Source organism: Vidua chalybeata, chromosome 12, assembly GCF_026979565.1.
Source record: "Vidua chalybeata isolate OUT-0048 chromosome 12, bVidCha1 merged haplotype, whole genome shotgun sequence".
Classification (NCBI taxonomy): domain Eukaryota; kingdom Metazoa; phylum Chordata; class Aves; order Passeriformes; family Viduidae; genus Vidua; species Vidua chalybeata.
Window position 1 is genome coordinate 11,563,846 of NC_071541.1, and position 18,537 is coordinate 11,582,382.

The window sequence follows — 18,537 nt, forward strand, 5'->3', positions numbered from 1 at the left end:
ATTCAGTTCACAGGTACTATGTGCACTCTAATATTTCCTCAAGTGATATGTGGTAAAATCAGATCCACAGGCTTTAAAACCCTGGAGACAGAGGTATGATCTCAGTGGTAACAACAAAAGTGTAGGCACTGAGTTTTTTTCTTTCCCTCTACAGAAGATCAACTGCTTCCCTATCTAGAAAGTTGCAAATCTTTTCTGGTCTAAAGGGATAAAATTAAACCTCCATTTCTACTCCTCCTTCTTGCAGGTCACTCAGGAGTAGAAGAAGAGCCAATATTGTTATGTGAGGAGTGGAATAATATCCATTTTCCTGTGGATTTTTATCTTCCTTCCTTAGTTATCCTTAACAGAAAGAATTACATTTTTTTTCATTCCATAAGTTCTATCCAGTATCCCTCTAAATTGTGGCTGAGCAAAATGCATCTCTCTGTTGAGCTGGCAGACCAAAATGGATCTCAGGTGAGCCCTGCTGTGGCCTCTTACACTGTGAGTATTGAAATGGGACCTCCTTGACCTCATTGCCAGTTTTCTCAAGAGTTGTAGAAAGTTTTAGACCTTTCTACATTGTCAAGGCTTGTTGAAAAATAGCTGTTATTTTTAGATGTTTTGGGGGGACTTCTGGATACTACCTTTTCTGGTTGAGAATCAGAACTTTTTGCACCTCTTCCTTCTGAACTCATCTAATAATGCTAAAAGAAAAGAATTAAAGGGTAGGTTATATGATCCAGGGATATCTGTGTGGATTCTAACTTTTTAGGGCCTTATGGGAATTGATGTAAACTTTCCCTTCCCTTTGCAAGTGCATATTGATGTAACATATTCAGCACAAGGAAGTGTATATGAGCCTTATGATTTAACAGGAAACTATTCAAAGCCTGGGAACTTGGTCTGAAAAGCGACATTATGCTTAATTTGGCTCCCATGACAGAGATTCCATCAGGCTGAACTATTCTGCTCAAGAAGCTGATTAGCTAGGCTAGCTCAGTGTTCCTTGTGGGTTCACGTCTTTCCTTCAGGGAGACACTTGTCTCTCAAATAGCACTGAGTGCTAGGAAGAAATGCAGGTTTTTTCCCTCTTTTTCATTTGAGTCATTGATTCTGTCATCTTGACTTCCATGTGTTTGGGAAGGAGGAGTAATTTGCATCCAGCTTTAAACCAAACTTTTATATTGAAAGTGTTTGTATATAAAGCAAATGTCTTTATAGGAAAAAGCCTGGAGTTTGGAGTCAAAGCCTAAAAACACCAAATCCATGATGTTGACAGTAGCCTTAGGCAAGTCATTTTACACTTCTGGCTTATTCATTAGTTATTCAAATGTGAATGTTATTACTATGAGCAATATGTATTACTGCACAGAGTGAGCAGAAAAGCAACTGCGCTGCTCTCAAACAGAGAAAAAAAGAAGCAGAATATAGAACAAATCTAGTCTACTTTGACAGCTGTGGGAAGTCCGTGACACAGTCTTGGTTTCTTGGCTTGTAAAGAGCTGTAATCATTTGAAGAGGTACTTTGGGCTCCTTAGTCACTGTTGAAATGCCGAGCACACGTGTTAAGCTTTATCCCGTAGAGCATTTATCTCCCTGGATAATCAGTAAAGCAAAGTGACTTAAATCAGTGAAGCAATCCTGCCCTTAGCCTCTGAAATGCCCTCAGGCCTCTCCAATGTTCATGTGCTTGTCTGTTTTGGTGGTGGTTACCTGGAAATCTGTTCACCACTGTTAATAATCTTGGATTCTTAATACATTAAGGATATGATTTTTAAAGCAGCATTTTACCTAACTTAAATATTCCTTTACAGGAAAATGAATTATGCAAGCCTAGAATTTATTAAGTGTGAGGAGATCCAAACGTGGCCTGCTTTTTCATGTGTGTTTGCAATGCCCATGTGACTTTGAAATCAAACCTGGTCACCGCAGTTCCAGCAGCACCGGGGTTTGCTTGGGGTCAGAATGGCGGGGATGATGTGACAGTCCCCAGCAGCGTTTCATTAGCGCGGGCGAGGTGCGAGCGAAGGTGCAGCCGCTCAGGGTCAATACCGTGCCCCCTGCCCAGGGCCGCTGCCTGCCAGCCCTCCCTCAGGCCCAGCGGACGGGCATGTGGCCATTAAGGTAACCTGCTGAAATTGCCCCTCCTTGCAGGGGCTGCCCGGTGGGGGCAGAGAGGTGAGCTGGGTGTGTGCCGGGCCGCTGGCCCTCATCCCCGGGCGGAGCGGACGAACCGCGCCAGTTCCGAGCGGCCCGGCCCGGCCCCGGGCACCGGCCCCCGGCGGGCGGAACGGCGGCGGCGGGGCCCGCGTTGCCACAGGGGCGCTGTAGGGACGGACCGGGCGGGTGCAGCGCCGCCATGGCCGCCCGCGTCCTGAACGTGAACGTGGGAGTGCTGGGCCACATCGACAGCGGGAAGACGGCGCTGGCGCGGGCGCTCAGCACCACCGGCTCTACCGCCGCCTTCGACCGGGCGCCGCAGAGCCGCGCGCGGGGCATCACGCTGGACCTGGGCTTCTCCTGCCTGCGCACCGCGCTGCCGCCGCAGCTGGGCCCGGGGCCCGGCGAGCTGCAGCTCACGCTGGTGGACTGCCCGGGGCACGCCTCCCTCATCCGCACCATCATCGGCGGTAAGGGGGGGCGCAGGGGGGGCCGTCCCGGCCCGCCCCGGTGGCTGTCGTGCCTCCCGGGGTGCTCCGGGCCGCGCTGGGGGGCTGCGCCCGCCCCGTGTCCGCGGTGGGAGCGGGGCCGCTGGCGGTCGGGGTCTCCGGCCATGCCCAAACCGAGGGGACGGGGGGAGTCAGGTTTTTCACGCACCTATGACTTTGCTACGCTTGCTCGTAGTTGCTCTTTAAATAAAAAAAACCTGTGCTCATAGGAAAGCGCTTGGTACACGTGAGTTGCTGGAGTGCTGTTTGGGTGGGTGGTCAGGTGTGCTCAGGCTTCTTACACAATAAATAAAACTTTCTTCTAGTAAGTGTATGAAAGCCTTATTAATGGCATCGAATGGCCCTATAAATTGCTGTTTTCTTGCCTGTTAAAGCAGTCAGAGTTTGATAGTGTCTGTAGTTGAGAGCTGTGATGCAGTTGCTGGACGTGCCCATGTTGTCTTGGAGGACTAGGGAGTTGTAACAGGATACTTTTAGGCTCAGGAATAATTTTGTGGATTTTGGTAACTCTTCATTTTAGTCTTCATAGATTATGTCAGAAGGTAAATTTGGTTTGCATTTGGACTCATTTTAAATTAGCTGGCTGTGTTCTGTCTGTTCTAGAGAGTGTTAGGAGGTGCTCGGTGCTTGCCTAAGGCTAGGACGGAGTCACAGCAGCAGGAGTTCAGAGCAGTCGCAGGTTGTTGTCACTGCGGGGATCAGCCTGCACGTTCAGCTCCTCTGCCAGTGTCTCTTTAATGACAGCTTGGTGGTAGTTTTGTAGGACAATGTTTCTCGGCTAGACCGAGGTTCAGGCTGAGTTACTTGTCACGATGTGGGAATTTAACCCCCTTTTGAACAATTGTGCTATTTGCGTTAGTGGTAACGGTGGTGTATTGTTTGCACTTCTTGTGGGTAGGATAATAAATGTTTACTTATTTGTCAGTTTCAGCAGCAGTAAAACGGTCTGTTTCAGCAATGTGCGCTCCGCAGCTGCAGGGGAGGAGTGGCCGTGGGCTTAACTCCAGTAACCTGCGGTCTTGTAGTAATCTCTTGTACTTGACGATCCCTTATTATTCTTTAGTAATTGTAAGCACCTGATTATCTTCTAAAGAGCAAAGTTGACTTTGGCAGATGTTTCTTGGATGCACTGAAGAGTCACTTGTAGTCAGACATTCCTTTCTGCCGGATCAACTAATCTGAATGGTGTGAACTTTCTCATGAAAGAGACATGGGAAAACTTAGACATGAGCTTTAACCAGTTTTGTTTTTCAGTAACTTTAACACTTATTTGGGGTGATTGTTTGATATACAGACTTCTCACTGCTTTCTGTTATTTTTATGAAACTGTTCAAGGTATTTACTCACAGCTGACCACATCAGCTGAATAAGTTATTCAGATTTGCTTATTGATAGGCTGTGCAGGGAGAAGGAATACGTGGATGAGATGATGATAGTTTTCTTCCCAGCAAAAGTCATTGTTTACAGATGGTAATTCAGACACATAAGCACATCAAACTTGCTTAGTTCCAGTTATACCAGATTATGTATTTTACTGAAGTAAAACAGTTGATTAGTGTGACTTACTGCAATTCTCTGTGTTAAGAAAGGGCTGTAGAAAAAATGCAGTATTGTGTTAATAGTTTAAAGAATTAGGAACTTCAGTTTTCTTCTTGATAACATAGATTTTTTTTTTTTTTTTACTACCAGGTTTGAAAGGTGAAACCTTGATGATAAAACCTGATATGTGCCTGTGGGACTATTTAGGTGCTTACAGGTTTAGTGAAACTCAAACTGAAGTGTAGCATGTCTTGTGTAACAGGATACATTCTTTGGTGTTCATGTGTGTTTCAATAATGCCAACTTTTTCATCACTTCAGGAATGGAACGTGAGTCCTCCCAGATAATGGTACTTGAAAAATTTAGGTTATTTTCATGTACTTCCTTGTTACTACGCATTAAGGGTTCACCATTCCAAACATTTTCTCTGCAACCAAGAATGCCACTACCCTTTTCTTTTTGATGGAATCTGTGATTTCCCTGTTACTGCATGTTTTCTGTATGTGTGGTTTTTCATTAAGACAGAAGTGCAAAGTACTTTATCTTCCTGTGTTTATTCTGCACCTCAGATTTCCCATACCTCTTTAAAATATCGCTGTTCTGAATTCAGATTCTGGGGTAGCTACAGGTGGAAGTTGATCTGCAGAAAAACTACAATGCTCGTGGGCAAGAGAGCTGGATGTGAGGATTTGGAAGGTGGAGTGACAGCAGAGATGAGAGGGCTGCTTCAGAACTCTGTTAGTCGTGTGCATGCAGGGTTTGCAGGAGAAGCTACTGCTGAGAAAATGTTATTGCATCTTCTTGTTGTTTGCAGTTCTCTTTTTTCACTGAAGGTGGGATAAACTAGTTGGCTTTCCCTTGAGTGATCCCAGCTCATGGAAACACTGTGTGCTGTGGCAGGGTAGCACAGCATTGTTCACTCAGGTCTCCCTTGAGGTGAGGAGCTCAGGGTTTCCTTCTGAGGAGTCACTTTCTGCCTCTTCTCTTCCAAAGTGCCATTTTCACCAGTGGTGTCCCAAGTTGTCTCTCTTTTGTAACTGTCATCTTTTCTGTGCTCCCAGAGTGCTCTAAGAGTTAATTCCTTTGCTGTACAAAGCTGATAATCTGCTCACAGGTTAAATGTTACTATTTACCACTCTTTAACATACTTCTGTATGTAGCTAATTCCTGAAGTGGATTTTTTCATGTCAGAATCTAGTACTGCACTTTTGTCATGCTGTGCCAGGTAGTGCTTGACCTTGTGAGTACTTCTCACAGTCACTCACAAGATGCTTGTTCAGACACAGTACCTTAGGATTAAATGAATGCAGAATATTTGAGCAGTAACCAACTGGAATGAAAAATGGAAGTTGTATTTCATTCTGTGTGGCTACATTTTTCTTGCAAAGCTTGTCCTTGAAAACAAAACATATCAAATGTTAAATCAAAAGTGTTTTGTTTTGGGTGTTTTTTGTGGTTTTTTTTGGTTTTTTTTCTTTTTTTACCTGCATGCTGGGAATGGGAAATGTTGCAGACAGTTTCACCCAAGATGTTTTGTTTAAGTTTTAGATGGAAGGTGATAGTCAAGGTTGGAATGGAATAAGTAATAGTCACTTGGTGTACTTCATCATGCCACTTGTATTCAAACCATACTGGTTTATATTCTTCTAAGGCTCTTGTGAGTCTGTGGCAGGAAGGCATTAAGTTATTGTGGGTAGCATTAAGTAAGGAAGGCATTAAGTTGTTGTGGGTAGCTGTATGGCTTGGACTGTGCTATGTATTTCTGTCTTACTCTTTCAAACAATAAAAACAGAACTCTATTTTAAAACACAATTTCAGACTTTTCCTGTGCTTTAGCAGGATTTTGTCTCAAGCAAGGCAAGAAAACCAATATTTAGAACCATTTGTGTCTGACTTGTGCCAAGCAGTAAGAAGCACCCAGATCAGCCTTAAACTTTGGTTTGTGCGGTGAAGGAATGACTGCAAGATGCAGGACTGATATTTTTGTCACAACTGTATTCTTCTGTTGCTGTAGAGATTTAGGGTGGTATTTTTGGTAGAATTTCAGACTGAGATGGGGTAGTTTGTCACAGCACTATGGGTTTTTTTAAGCTTCTGTTCTTCTGTTAATGTTTGGCTCCTCATCTTCCACAAAGCTAATGTCATTGAAATAAAATAAGAGTTGCTTTTACATTTGTTTGTCACAGACCTGTGCACCAGTAGGGTCTGGAATAGTTTCTCAAATGAGTTCAGCAGGAAGGGATGCCTGCAGAGAGGTTAGACAAGTTAATCTGCCAGACGAAATTCAATCCTCATATTTCATTTTAAGACCACTTTGCGTAGCAAAGTAGTTTAAGCAGTAGCAGATTTTTTCCTTGCTGATGGTTAATTTCATGCCCTACAAAGGGTCAGCACACTAATATAGGAGAACATGATTACCTCATCCCAACTTCCCCCACACAGGCAGCCAAGGGATAACGAGTGTTTGCTTTAGGTGAGCTGTTGTTGGACGCCCTTTATCTGTTTGATTTCGAGATGGGTCCTCAAAACTACTTCTAAATCAGAAAATTGTCTTTTTTTTTTTTTTTTTCCTATGAAGTTCAAAGGACTAAGTATCCTTATAGGGTTTTAATTGGAAAGCTACTGCTTGACCCTGGTTGTTTAAACCTGGGCTGGGGGGAACACTGACAAACTTGTAGTTTTGTAATCCTTATGCCTGTCTGAACCTTTGACCTTTTTACTTTATAACTAGAACTTCATTGTCACCATTTGTCCCTGCAGTTCCTTTCAAAGCAGACTGCCTTGCAAGTGTCTGTTTCCACTTTGCTGCTGTGTTCAGCTAAGGAAGGGTATTAATTCATACCTGATACATTGGAGGGGCCAAGACTTTTGAACTTGCACTAGAGCTCGGAGAGGGGGAAATGAGCATAGCAAAAGCATGTCTTGCTGATGCAAATGAGTACAATGAAAACAGGCTTGGGAGATCAAGGGAAATGTGGTCTTGCTACCAGCATTCAAATTCAGTCAGATGCAGATTATTTGTAAGATTAACATATCACAAAAAGAACCCACCTTTTATCACAGATTAGCTGTTTTGCTGAGTTTGTTATAAGCTTTTAAGAGGATTTGTAAACTCAGGGTTACCTTTGCATTACTGCAATGAAAACACACTTCTGTCAGTGTGAGCTTTTGTTTGTTGAGATCTTTGTGAAGATGTGACAGTTCTTGGGGTTTTTTTTTTTCTATTCTAGTTGAGTGAGCAAGTAGAGTTTTATAGTTGTAGGTGTATAGGTGGATGACTTGCTGTTGAGTACAGATGTTGAATGAAGGGAAACCTCTGGAGGGAAGGAGTGCCTTGTATTTAGTGGATATCATTCTATTCAGAGAGGAGTCACCAGAGCCTCGAGATCTTTGGCTGCCAGTTGGAAGTGAGAGTAACATAATGAACCCTGTTCTGATGGGGAAAAAAATAAAATTAACATGCAACTCTTGTGTAGTGTAATTCCTATCAGCAAATCTTGATTTTGTGCTTGATGTTAGGGAAGTACTTGTTAAGGGACTTCAGCTAGCAATAGTGGGAATGTTTTCTAAAACCTATTAGAGTCTTTGGGTTTGTGGTGCTTGTGAATTGCTGACACTGCTTTATATGAAAATTTCAAATAAACTTTATTTCTGTAAATGAAATTGAAAGTGTGTCTTTTTTTTTAGTCACTCTAACTTGGCTGGTGCCAGATACTTGTCTGACAACACGAAGGAGTATTTTTATTGCCATTTTAAAATAAAAGCCACTTTTTTTTAAAGTAAGGAGCTATACATGAAGAAAGGCAACCAGTATAAAAACTTTGTTGCGTGGCTCCACAGCCCTTGAAATGGAACTTTGTCTCCTGGATGTTGCAGTGCACAAGAGGGCAGTGTTTGCTTACATTGTAGGATCTTAGGGATAAGTACTCGGGGTAACAGGTCAGCCTGGGGGGAGTGACCTCACTGTGAATCGAAACAGAATTAAGTAGATGATTTGGAACACATCTCTGGGTTAATTTTCTCATTCATAAAGAAAACATCCTCTGTGCTTTAAGGAAGGTTAGTCTTATTTCATCTATAATTTGGGTTGTGCTTTTTATACCTTAAGCAATAAAAATGTGTGGGGTGTTGTCTTATACATGACATGAGACACAGGTAACAGGTGAGAAAAAACAACTGGTTTGATGTGGGAACCATGGAATTTAGTGTGTACAAGTCTTTTATTTCCTCCCTCATTTCCCCTGTGTCTTTTATTAACTGGGTAAAAGGAAGCTAGTTGTACTAAATCTGTTCTGATCCACTACTGTGTGAAATAGGATTTGTTGTGTGATATTGGGTAGAATGAAACTTGGGGGGGTTTATCAGGGTTCTTTAAAATAGGGGTCTTGTGGAGTTTTTGTCTGTGTATATCATAACTGTAGTAGTTCTAACTTTCTATGTATTGCATTGCTTCTTGTTTTTGTGGGGTTTGTGAGTGATGTGACAGTGGGACTGCTGCTGTTATTTCTGTTCTATGCCCTTTTCTGCAGTTTTGACTTGAAGCTGATTTCACTGTAAAAGTTACATGTTCAACAACTTCCTAAACTTACACAACAACTCTTAGGCAATATTAGAGACTGAAGCAGGAGGAGTGTTCTGTTCATTTTCTGTCAAGTAGTTTACAAGGAGCAAGAGACCCATTGTCTCCTGATATCAAAAGTTAGAGTGAATAATCACATTCTCTTCTGCTTGTTCTTAGCATCCTGTCAGAAATGTACTGGTCTCTGTGTGTGGCTTAAAAAATAAAAATAATTGTGCATTTCTTGTTTGGAAGATGTGATTTATAATGGAATTCTCAATCTAAAGTGTAGATTTTAACCAGGAGTGGTTTTATTGAAACTTGTTTGAATAGGAAATTGTCCCTTGCTAATAAGTGGCAGTTTTTCTACAAAACTTCTGAGTGGTTGTGTTTGTTTGCTTGGATACAGCAAAACTGTGCTAGTTGACACTTTGCTATTTGACACAAAACCATGACAGCTTCTCATGAAAACTTAATAACCAAGCACTGTAATTATGCTTTTCAAGTCTGCTTGATAATTTTTCGTATTGGTTTAACACCAGAATTTCTTTTTTCAAGGATACTGTGTGCAAGCATTCATCAAATAACTACTTTTCAGTTTTGCTTCATGTTTATTCTTCCTTTAAATTATTTGTAAGCTGTTTGGAAGAGCAGGAAAGCTTTGTTAATTTTTAGATGCTTTAAAATATTAGCTAATGTAGTGAAGTATTATAAATAACTGCATAAAATCTAGAACAACTTACTGTAAAATATGGAGCATATTTGTAGTTAAAATTACCCTTGTCAAAGTAAATTTAAAGTGCGTTTTTCAAAGTAGCCTTCTTACTGATGATGCATATGCTTGCTTCCTAAATAGTACATGTGAGCAACTCAGTGATCTGCTAATTGACAAACCAGCCTTATAAAATTCTACTGTATTGGTTCTGCATCTTGATTTAGAAGTTGTCTTCAATTAGTAGATGCTAGATATAAGCAGAATATGTTGCTTATGTATAAACCCATCTTTAATAGCTGATTAGCTGGATGGAGCCATGAACTGAATTTCCTTAATATATTTGTTTTGGGGGTTTTGTACTTAAAATAATACATGTTTTTGCATGGCTGTTGTAAAGTACTGCCTATGAAAATCCCTAGAAAAACAAAATGTGGATGGAAGAATTGAGGTTATAATTGTAAAGCACACATGCAACAGATCTCACTAAGTGAGCAAACCAAACCTGTACTCGGTCATTGCTAAGGTCTGTTAAGTGTAATAAGGAGCTGTTTTTCCTTGTGGCAGTGAGTTATTTTCTGTCTGGGAACTCTGAGGTTGGCCTGCCAGGCTGAAGGGCAAGGACAGCTGTTTTGCAGTGGTAATTTCCAGCTAGATTCTTGAACACGTTGTGTTCTGTGGGTGACAGCTCATCATGGGGCAAAACTGAGTTAAAATTACCCTTGTGAGCTTCAGCAAAGACCTCGAACAGCTCACACGATCTCTGGGATTGCAGAGATGCTGTGCAATCTGTGAAATTCAGATTAGGTAGCTGTTCTGAAGTGCTTCCTTTAAACTGTTTGCTTCTAGAAAGTGTTGCAGGCTAAGTAAATACCAATTATTCTTATTTCCCATCTCCTAATCAATTATTTTACTGAAATGTTCTTATGCAGTTTATCTGATCTCTTCAAGTGAACATGAAATGGTTAGTGTTGGCTTCCAAATTGAGTGACAATCTCAGTTTCAAACTTAGGCTGATTAATCCTACGTTAGATTGTAATTATCAGCATTACCAACACTAGGGTTAGTTGGGACCAGATGAACAATAATAAATATATATTTATGTTTACTGCAACAGCAGAAGGAATTGGTGGATGGTAGAGGAAGAGGAAATGGAATAGACAGCGTAGCTTAAATAAAAATGAAGAAATTGTATTCAGGAGCTTCATGGAGGTAAAGAATGATAAGGGGGAAATAAAAACTGAGATTTGAATTTTGAGATTTATGTTGATCTGAGTAAAAATCCAGGCTCCCTCACCTCAGGCTGTAGAGAAGAGATGATTCATTTGGGCTTATGATTTTGTTGAGAAATTCCTTTCTTGCTTCATGTTATAGAAGGGATGATGATGACTCTTTTGTCTACTGCAAATCTGTTTTTTTTTCTGAAGTACTGGATAAATGAATTTATTATTTTTGCCTGTAGCATTTTCTTGTCTTTTGTACTTACGTTTTCCTTTGTTTTCTGTCTTATTTAGGATGCAGGATATGATTGGCATATGAGAATAAGCTGGTATTCTTGGATCTCAGGAGCTCTTTTTAGTTGTTAAACTTTGCCTTAATTTTTTTTTTTGGCCAAGTTTTACCTGTCTTGTTTCCATTCAATACATTGTAGAGCAGGTGAATATACCTTAGATATGATCCTCCTGTATATGTAAAATTTGAAATGGTCTTGAAGGACCTGTTGGGTAAAAAAAAGCTATAGAAGTGTTTTGAGAGTTGTTGATAGAACTATCCTATCATATTAATAAGGATAGGCATAGGAAATGTTTTTTTTTTTGTCATAGATGTTTATTTATGCTTAAATTTACTTCTCTTATATTAAAAACTAGTCTTTCAGCAGTATTGCTTTGGGGAAGAAAGCTTTCCAAAGTATGCAAAAACTGCATTTCAGAGAGAAAAACAAAATTGTAGCTTTCTTTTTTAGGATCAAGAAGAGGGGGAGGGAAAATGGTTTCCTTGTATTTGACTGTGCTGTTGGATGGGAGACAAAGCTCAGTCTCTCTTGCTGAGTAATGTCATCATCAAGGCATTTTTTTCTCCCACAGAGCAGTTTTGTCTCCATTGAGACCCCCACAGCCATTGGCAAGACCATGGCCTGAGATTAAATCTCACGCTTGGGTGAAATTCTAATGACTGTAATTGTTTCCTCTTTTTAAGTCTGTGGTCCCTTCATCAAAGAGTGGTGTGGAAATTATGCATTTATGTTGTAAAAAGAGAGGTCATGATTACCTGAACCTGTGGTTGACTTGGGGGGATTCTGTGTTGTGTTCTGGCAGCGGTTATCCACGCTGACATTGCAGTGTGTGAAATGATTGAAAGAGTGGCTGCGAGTGCAGAGTGCTGGTGTGGCACCGCTCGGTCCGCTGGCTCTGGGCTGTCCCTGTCAGGTGAGCGTGGCAGCAGCAGCAGCTCTGCTGTGTTGGTCACCTGCTGGGACAGGAAGGAAGAAGCAGCACATGTGGGCTGAGGGAGTTTCTGTGAATGATCCCCTGCAAGGGGCTTGGGACTCACCAGCAGGTGTTACCTTAACCCTCACTGTGCTTACTGGAGGTGTTCAGCAGCTTGAAGGACAGCACCAGTGTGGTGGGGCTGGTTGTGGTGGAACCCAACGTGTGAGTGTGGATATGCAAAGAATTGCAGATAGCTTTGTAGAGATAGATTGCCCCATCCTGTAAAAATTGGAGTGTACGTGTGCAGCAGTGTTGCTGTGTGATGGAAATATTCACGTAAGTATTTTGTGTTCTTTGGCTTTAGGGTGCAGTTCTTTATGTACGCAATTTTGGGACTGTACTGTCCCCCTAACTCTGAAGATTGATGAAAAAAATGAGCTGTGTGTTAAGTAGAAAACACTTTGAGCTTGTACTCTAATTCAGGAAGTATCCTTTAAAAGCATCAAAAGAACTGACCAAGAGACTTTCCATCAGAGAATAAGGAAAATGGTTCAAATAGAACCTAATTTTAGGTGTCTAATGTTGCATTTAAAGACTAAAGAAATCCCCAAACCTCATAATTCTTAAAAGCATTCAGCATTAGAATCTTTCCTTGATCTCTGAAATGATGAGTATTCAGTTTAGAGTATTAAAAAGTTTATCAACAAAAAGCCACCAAGTGTCAGCAGTACTGTTCACCTAAGGGACTAGCTTTGGGCATTTGACACTGGCCTCTATCTGGATATATTATAGCTTCAAATCATATGATAATATGCCTAATTTTAAAAATTCCTTAAAGCTCAAAAAGCAAATTTTTACACTGAAATTACATCTGTTTGTTTATATGTGTATAAATAAAGGACATAATAAAACCATTGAAATAATAGTTAATATTTATTCTTGTGTATGGCTAAAAATTCAAAAGTCACAGGTCAGGCACCCCTACAAGTTTTCTTAAGGAAGTAATTTCGTTCTTTGGATTTGCTTGCTATTTGATAGGTTTTCACCTTGTGGGAGGGACCATCATGAGTATTTTCTTCTCTGAGTGGATATTTTTCATGCCTATCAGCTGAGATTCTCCCATTATTTGAAGTGTTGTGCTACAGTTGTGGTGCCCATGTGTTTGTAGTTGAGCTCTCCATTTACTCTCTGATGTCTATTGCCATATCCAGCAATGGTGGCTTTTCCTGTCTAAAACTGGAGTTGAACTGAAGTCTCTTGTGGGAAGAGATTCACCTGTCTGTGGTGCTGTATAGTATTTTTAGGGGCAATAAAAAAAAAAGTGTATTTGGTTAAATTGAACTGTACCAAACTTATGCAGAGAAAATAATTTTCTGGTTAGGGGAACAAAAGAGTTTAAACTGAAGCTAAATTCTATTTAAAAAAAAAAACCAAAACAAGTGACTGAAAATTCAGTCTTTACAGAAAGTTTGTTTGAGGTATTTTCATTACTGAACTTTGTTCACAAATTATGTGGAGGCAGGTGTTTGGGAGTTCTTTCATTGTATGTCCCTAAATGTGCTTTTTAACTAATTTTTAACTTTATATATAGTATAATATAGTTGATTATTCTACTAATGTTCAGCACTGCTTAATGTTTTTGAATTTTTTTTGTTGTAATTTAAAACCCAACAAATCAAAGTGAAGATAAATTTGGCTGTCTGTTTCTTTACTTACCCTGCACCAAGAAACCAGTGAGTAAACTTACTATGTAAAAGAATGCTGGGTTTTTTTAAGACTTGCTGTCAAATTGATGCAGTGGATGAAAGTTATTTTGGTCACTGTACTTCTTACTTTTTCCTTTGCATTGTAAAGATACTTATTTTTGTCTCATTAAGAAAATGATGGAGTGTAGCTAGGAAGAGAATAGATCACCTAGAAAGTGATGTCAGGTTTATGGAATTTCTTGTTATGTTCTTCAATATAATTGAGTCAATCCTAGGTAAAACCAGAAATTACTAATGTGAAATTTAAATTATTTGACAGTATCCTTTCAAGGCTTGTGTACGGTTTTAAATTTTTTTGCAGTAACTTATGAGCTCTTGTAAAAACGGTGGGGACAAAATGAGTACAAGACTGTTTGAGGTGAAGCTGTCTAGTATTTATTTTAGTAGCATATGATAGTTTCCCTTTCTCTTGGAGAGCTAACAATTTTGTAGCCTCTCAAATGCACCTGTATTAACTGTTGTTATTGGATGCTGAAAATTTTCAGGATGACATGATGAAATCATCAAAATACACTCATTTTGGGGATGTTGTTATTCTATTTAGAAGCTTTATGTTAAAGAGTTGTAATTTTGTCCCAGTTCCTCTTTATGTACTGTTTGTTCAGAAATAGAAAAAATAAGTTCTGTGAATGAAAAATCTGTTTCTGCTAAGGGAAAGCTGAAGTGGAGTTTTTGTTCTCTAACAATAACAAATTAATTTCTGGGTCAGAAGCATTGTACAACAGAGATGCAGTAAAAGCAGCCAAGGTGAGCTCAGCTGCAAGAAGCTGTTTAGAACTTACTGGAAGAGTAGAGCTGTGTGGTTGAGTTGTGATGGAAATATGGAATGCTTGGGCATAGTCTATAGGTGGCAATTGTGATTTTGTAATAGGTCAGCAAATTATCAAGCCAGTTTTTCAGAATTAAATACATTTCAGAATATATGTTTTTCTGCTAAGTGGTAATGATCATTGTAAAATACTTTAAATGCATGAGTTGTAATCTGTCTTTCTATTTCTGTTGCCTCTGAGCACCCAAAAAAATTGAGTTTTAATCACCAAGGCTGTGTTCTTTCTTGGTGATTTCAGCATTTCATTAAGGAGTGATTAGTACTCTTCAATTATGCATTCATTTACCTTAGTGATGCATTTACAGTTAGAGATAGTGTTGGTTTATTGAATTTGGCTGATGCTGAGCAGTTTCGGCAGATTTTTTTTCTTGCCCTATAAGAACTGAAAGAAAGCAGTAGAGAGGCATTTGCAGCCTTGGCATAATTTTAAATTATAATCTTACCTGATCTTTATGGAGGAGGAAAAAAAAAAAAGGAAAAGATGAGGCATGATTTTCTTGTGTTTTTTGTTGCTGTTGTTTTCTTTTTTTCCACAGCTTTGGACTTTCAGAATTCCTTTCTGAAGTCCATCTCCATAGGCTTTGTCTGCAGAACGTCAATGGTTCATGGTGTGCCTCTTTTAGCTACAGGGGAATAAGCTCTGTAGCAGGCTGGTGTGGAAGCTTGTATTTAGAATAGGTTTTTCTCTATGTTCATAAGCTGGCAGTTCCAGAAATGAATTAAAAGATCTTATTTAGCTAAAGTGCTGTCAAGGAAGAAGGAAAAGAGGAGGGACAATGTGAAATGGGATTAAAAACCAATTTCTTGATGTTTATATGGTGTCCTTGCCTATATGAATAAGAGGGAGAGACAAGGATCTTGATACTTTTAAAAAAAGCCCTTGCTTGTTTTGTATCATAACCAGGGTTAAATTTAGGTGGGCACTGTTGGACTGAAGGTTATAGTGGTTTGTGGCAAGATTTGGGTTGCTGATAACCCAGGTTGCTTCACTTCTGTTTGTTTCATGTTTTCTGTTTCCATGTTTTAAAGTCTGATGGCATTGCTTTCAGATTCAAGTGTCCAAGCCTGAGTTCCAGATTATTCACACAGCTGCAGGGAAATAGGCTTCTCTGCCTGCCTAGTGCTGCTGCAGAGGGAAGAGATTGATGCTGCTCTCTTGGGACTGAAAACTTCAAAGCTTTCATTTTGCTGGTAAAGCCCTTCCTAAAACTTGTGTACTTTGAGATGTTGTGATTCAATTTTCCATGGACCAACACAATCTAGGTCCTGGAGAGAGGCAAATTGTCTCATTGTACATTGAATTCTTGTTTTTCTGAGTAACAGAAAACATTAGGTATGTTTAAAACATGGTGACTACAGATGAGAAAACGGTTTTAAAAACTCTTTTCCCGAACGCTTGTGGTGTCTCAGGTCTCTCTCCAGCCCCAAGGAGTGGCGCTTGCTTTTAACAGGACCCTAGAAGTAAAAAGCATATAAACAGATGCTGTTATTACTTCATTAAAGGAGGAAAAAATTAAATATCCATTTCTATGATTATTTGATTTTTTTCTTCTATGTACACCAGTCATTAGACAATTTCATTTTATGTACCTACATACCTTTTTTCCTCTTTATGTGCTTTATTTCAATGTTATATTTTCACAAAATGGCAAGATAATTTTTTCCTCAAAAGCAAATTAGCTATGACATTTTAAACATAATTAATAAAAATAATTTATTGGAAGTACTTTAAGGAAATCCTCCAACAAAATTTAATTTAAGTCTGCAGTAAATTGTCAGTAAGAATATGTAATAAAGTTCCATTGTATTTCTCTTCGGTTATTATTATACGCTTCTCCAACAGCAGTTGTCTCCATCGTTTGATGCGAAGGCCGAAGTGGTTAGATAACAAGTATATTTACTTAAGTTCTTTTGAAATTAAATTCTCATTCTGAGTTTTCCATCCCTTGTTCTGTAATTCTAGTTCTTGCTGTCAGGAAGTTCAATTTAGAAACCATTGTGCTCAGAGTCTACAAGATATGAATGGGAAAGGAGACCTAACAAAATGTGAAAAGCAATAATTAAAAATATAAAAAAGGCTCATACAAGGCTAGAGCATCCAAGAAGGAGTTTTGTGAAAGAGTGAAGTATGTCATCTTTAAATATTCTTTGTACACTTGATATACTGTTGTTCCTGTTTTGTATTCATGCTTAGGAATTTCTTCTCTTAGTCACAGAGGTTAGATTAGCAGGGGCAGATGACTTTACTGCACTTCTGGGTGCTTCTTTTCCAGAACCCCATCCTAGCTAGAGAGTGATGGCTCAGTGCCTGCACTTGCTGTCTTTGAATTTTTGATGGGACTGGTGTTCTTTTGCAGTTAAATGCAAATCTACTGTTACATCTTTGGAGTAGCAGCATTAGTGCCTCGCACTCCATGTTATTTTCTTGTTTATCCAAGATTCTTGTTTGTTGCTTATTTTGAGTGTGTAATTTGAACAGTGCCAGCATTCCTGAGAGCTGGTCACATGAGCCTGGCAGAGCAATGTGTATTCTGAGCAGACTTTGTTTTCAGTAGGCTTTCTTCCCACTTCCTGGGGATGCTGTCAGCCTTTGTTTTAACTTGAAAATTTAAATTGTGATTTGTGAGAAGAAAAGTGGTTTGCAATGATTAAATGAAACTGGAGGGTGAGTGTGGGATGCAAAACTGTGAGACCCACTGTACTTAGCTTATGATGATCTTACTTTGTCACAATTCTGTTCTTGTTGAAGGTTTTGAGCTTGAGTGATGTTTTGCTTAACCCACAGGTGTTACAGCTCACAAACTCCGCTTACAGAAACTGCTACTACTGCTTGTAAAATGCTTGTTGCTTTGTGTCAACATTTGTATTTTATTCAGTTGTTTGCTCATCCTAGAGAACATGCTGGAAGGACTTGCTCTGAATTATACTGAAATATCTATGATTAGATAATCATGTTCTGGTTTACAGTGTTTGAGCTGTCTTACAAAATTTCTGTGTAGGGTTGTGTTGAACAACTTCGCTTTTGGAAATCTTTCAAGGTACATAATTGAAAACCTTTTTCCTATATTTATGAGGGCTTTTAGAGATAAAGGGCCTGTTTTTGTATGTTGATGGTTTCTATATGTTCTCCTCACAAAGATCTATGCTATTCTAAGTGTAAAACTTGAAACAATACAATAACAGGGTTATGTCAGAGATGAAAATACTTTCCTTATTTCAGGGAGCAAGGTGTCTAAAATTAGTCTATGAGCTTTGTAAACCTAGGGCCTTGTTTTGTGTTTATCTGTGAGGTGCCATGCATATTTGCAGCTTTGTACAAGTACCAGTTCAGTGCCCCGACGGGTGTTCTAAATCCATGAAGCCTTGTAGGAATGATCTCAGTAAGGCAGTCTGCAGGATTAACATCCAAACCAGTATGAAGTCAGACCAGATCTGTATTTTGCTCCTTGGCTGTAAAAGCTCATTCACATTAATATCTAATGTTAAATAAGAAACTATATAATTCAAAACATTTAAAGTATTTATTTTTAAACTTATATTCCACCAGTGAAATTTGGAATATCTTTATGGCACTCACACTGCTGTAAAATTTTTTTTAAAGAAGTCATCTGGCTATAAATCATGATAACTGAGATTTTTCATCTTGTCTCCTCTTAGTCCTATGGACAACATTTACTCAGGCATTGCTACTGTCCCTTATCTCGATGTGGTTATAGATCATTAAATTCCAGCCCCTCTTAACACAGTATAAATTCTAGTCTTGACAAGTATTGTGCCTAGTTTTATTTAGTAATTAAACTTTGCACGGCTTTCTTCCCTTACGGTGAGCTTCACCTTTTATATTTTAGTGGACTTTTATTAATTATATGGAGAATGTAATAATGTGAAACACAAATGGCATACACCCTACAATTTCTGGAGTGCTTTGTGGTGTTGGCAGTTTAGATAGCATATCCACATGATATAGTTTGTTTTGTCCTGAAGTACTGGGATGTGAAATTTACATGGCTGTTGACCCCTTGGGACTGCTCTGAAATGAGGTGTGTATCT

At 39.4% G+C, this 18,537-nt stretch overlaps 1 protein-coding gene across 4 annotated transcripts in view; it reads left to right on the top strand.

Moving 5' to 3' along the window:
* Positions 1–2,041: 2,041 nt before the first annotated feature.
* Positions 2,042–18,537, top strand: part of EEFSEC (eukaryotic elongation factor, selenocysteine-tRNA specific) — a 124,764-nt gene continuing 108,268 nt past the window's right edge. For 3 of the 4 annotated variants that reach the window (XM_053954004.1, XM_053954007.1, XM_053954006.1), the window contains exon 1: positions 2,343–2,615. In XM_053954004.1, the coding sequence (XP_053809979.1) occupies positions 2,345–2,615 (271 nt within the window). In that variant the 5' untranslated portion in view covers positions 2,343–2,344. Of the gene's footprint in view, positions 2,110–2,342; positions 2,616–18,537 lie in introns of those variants that run through there. The other variant, XM_053954005.1, reaches the window with a different exon arrangement.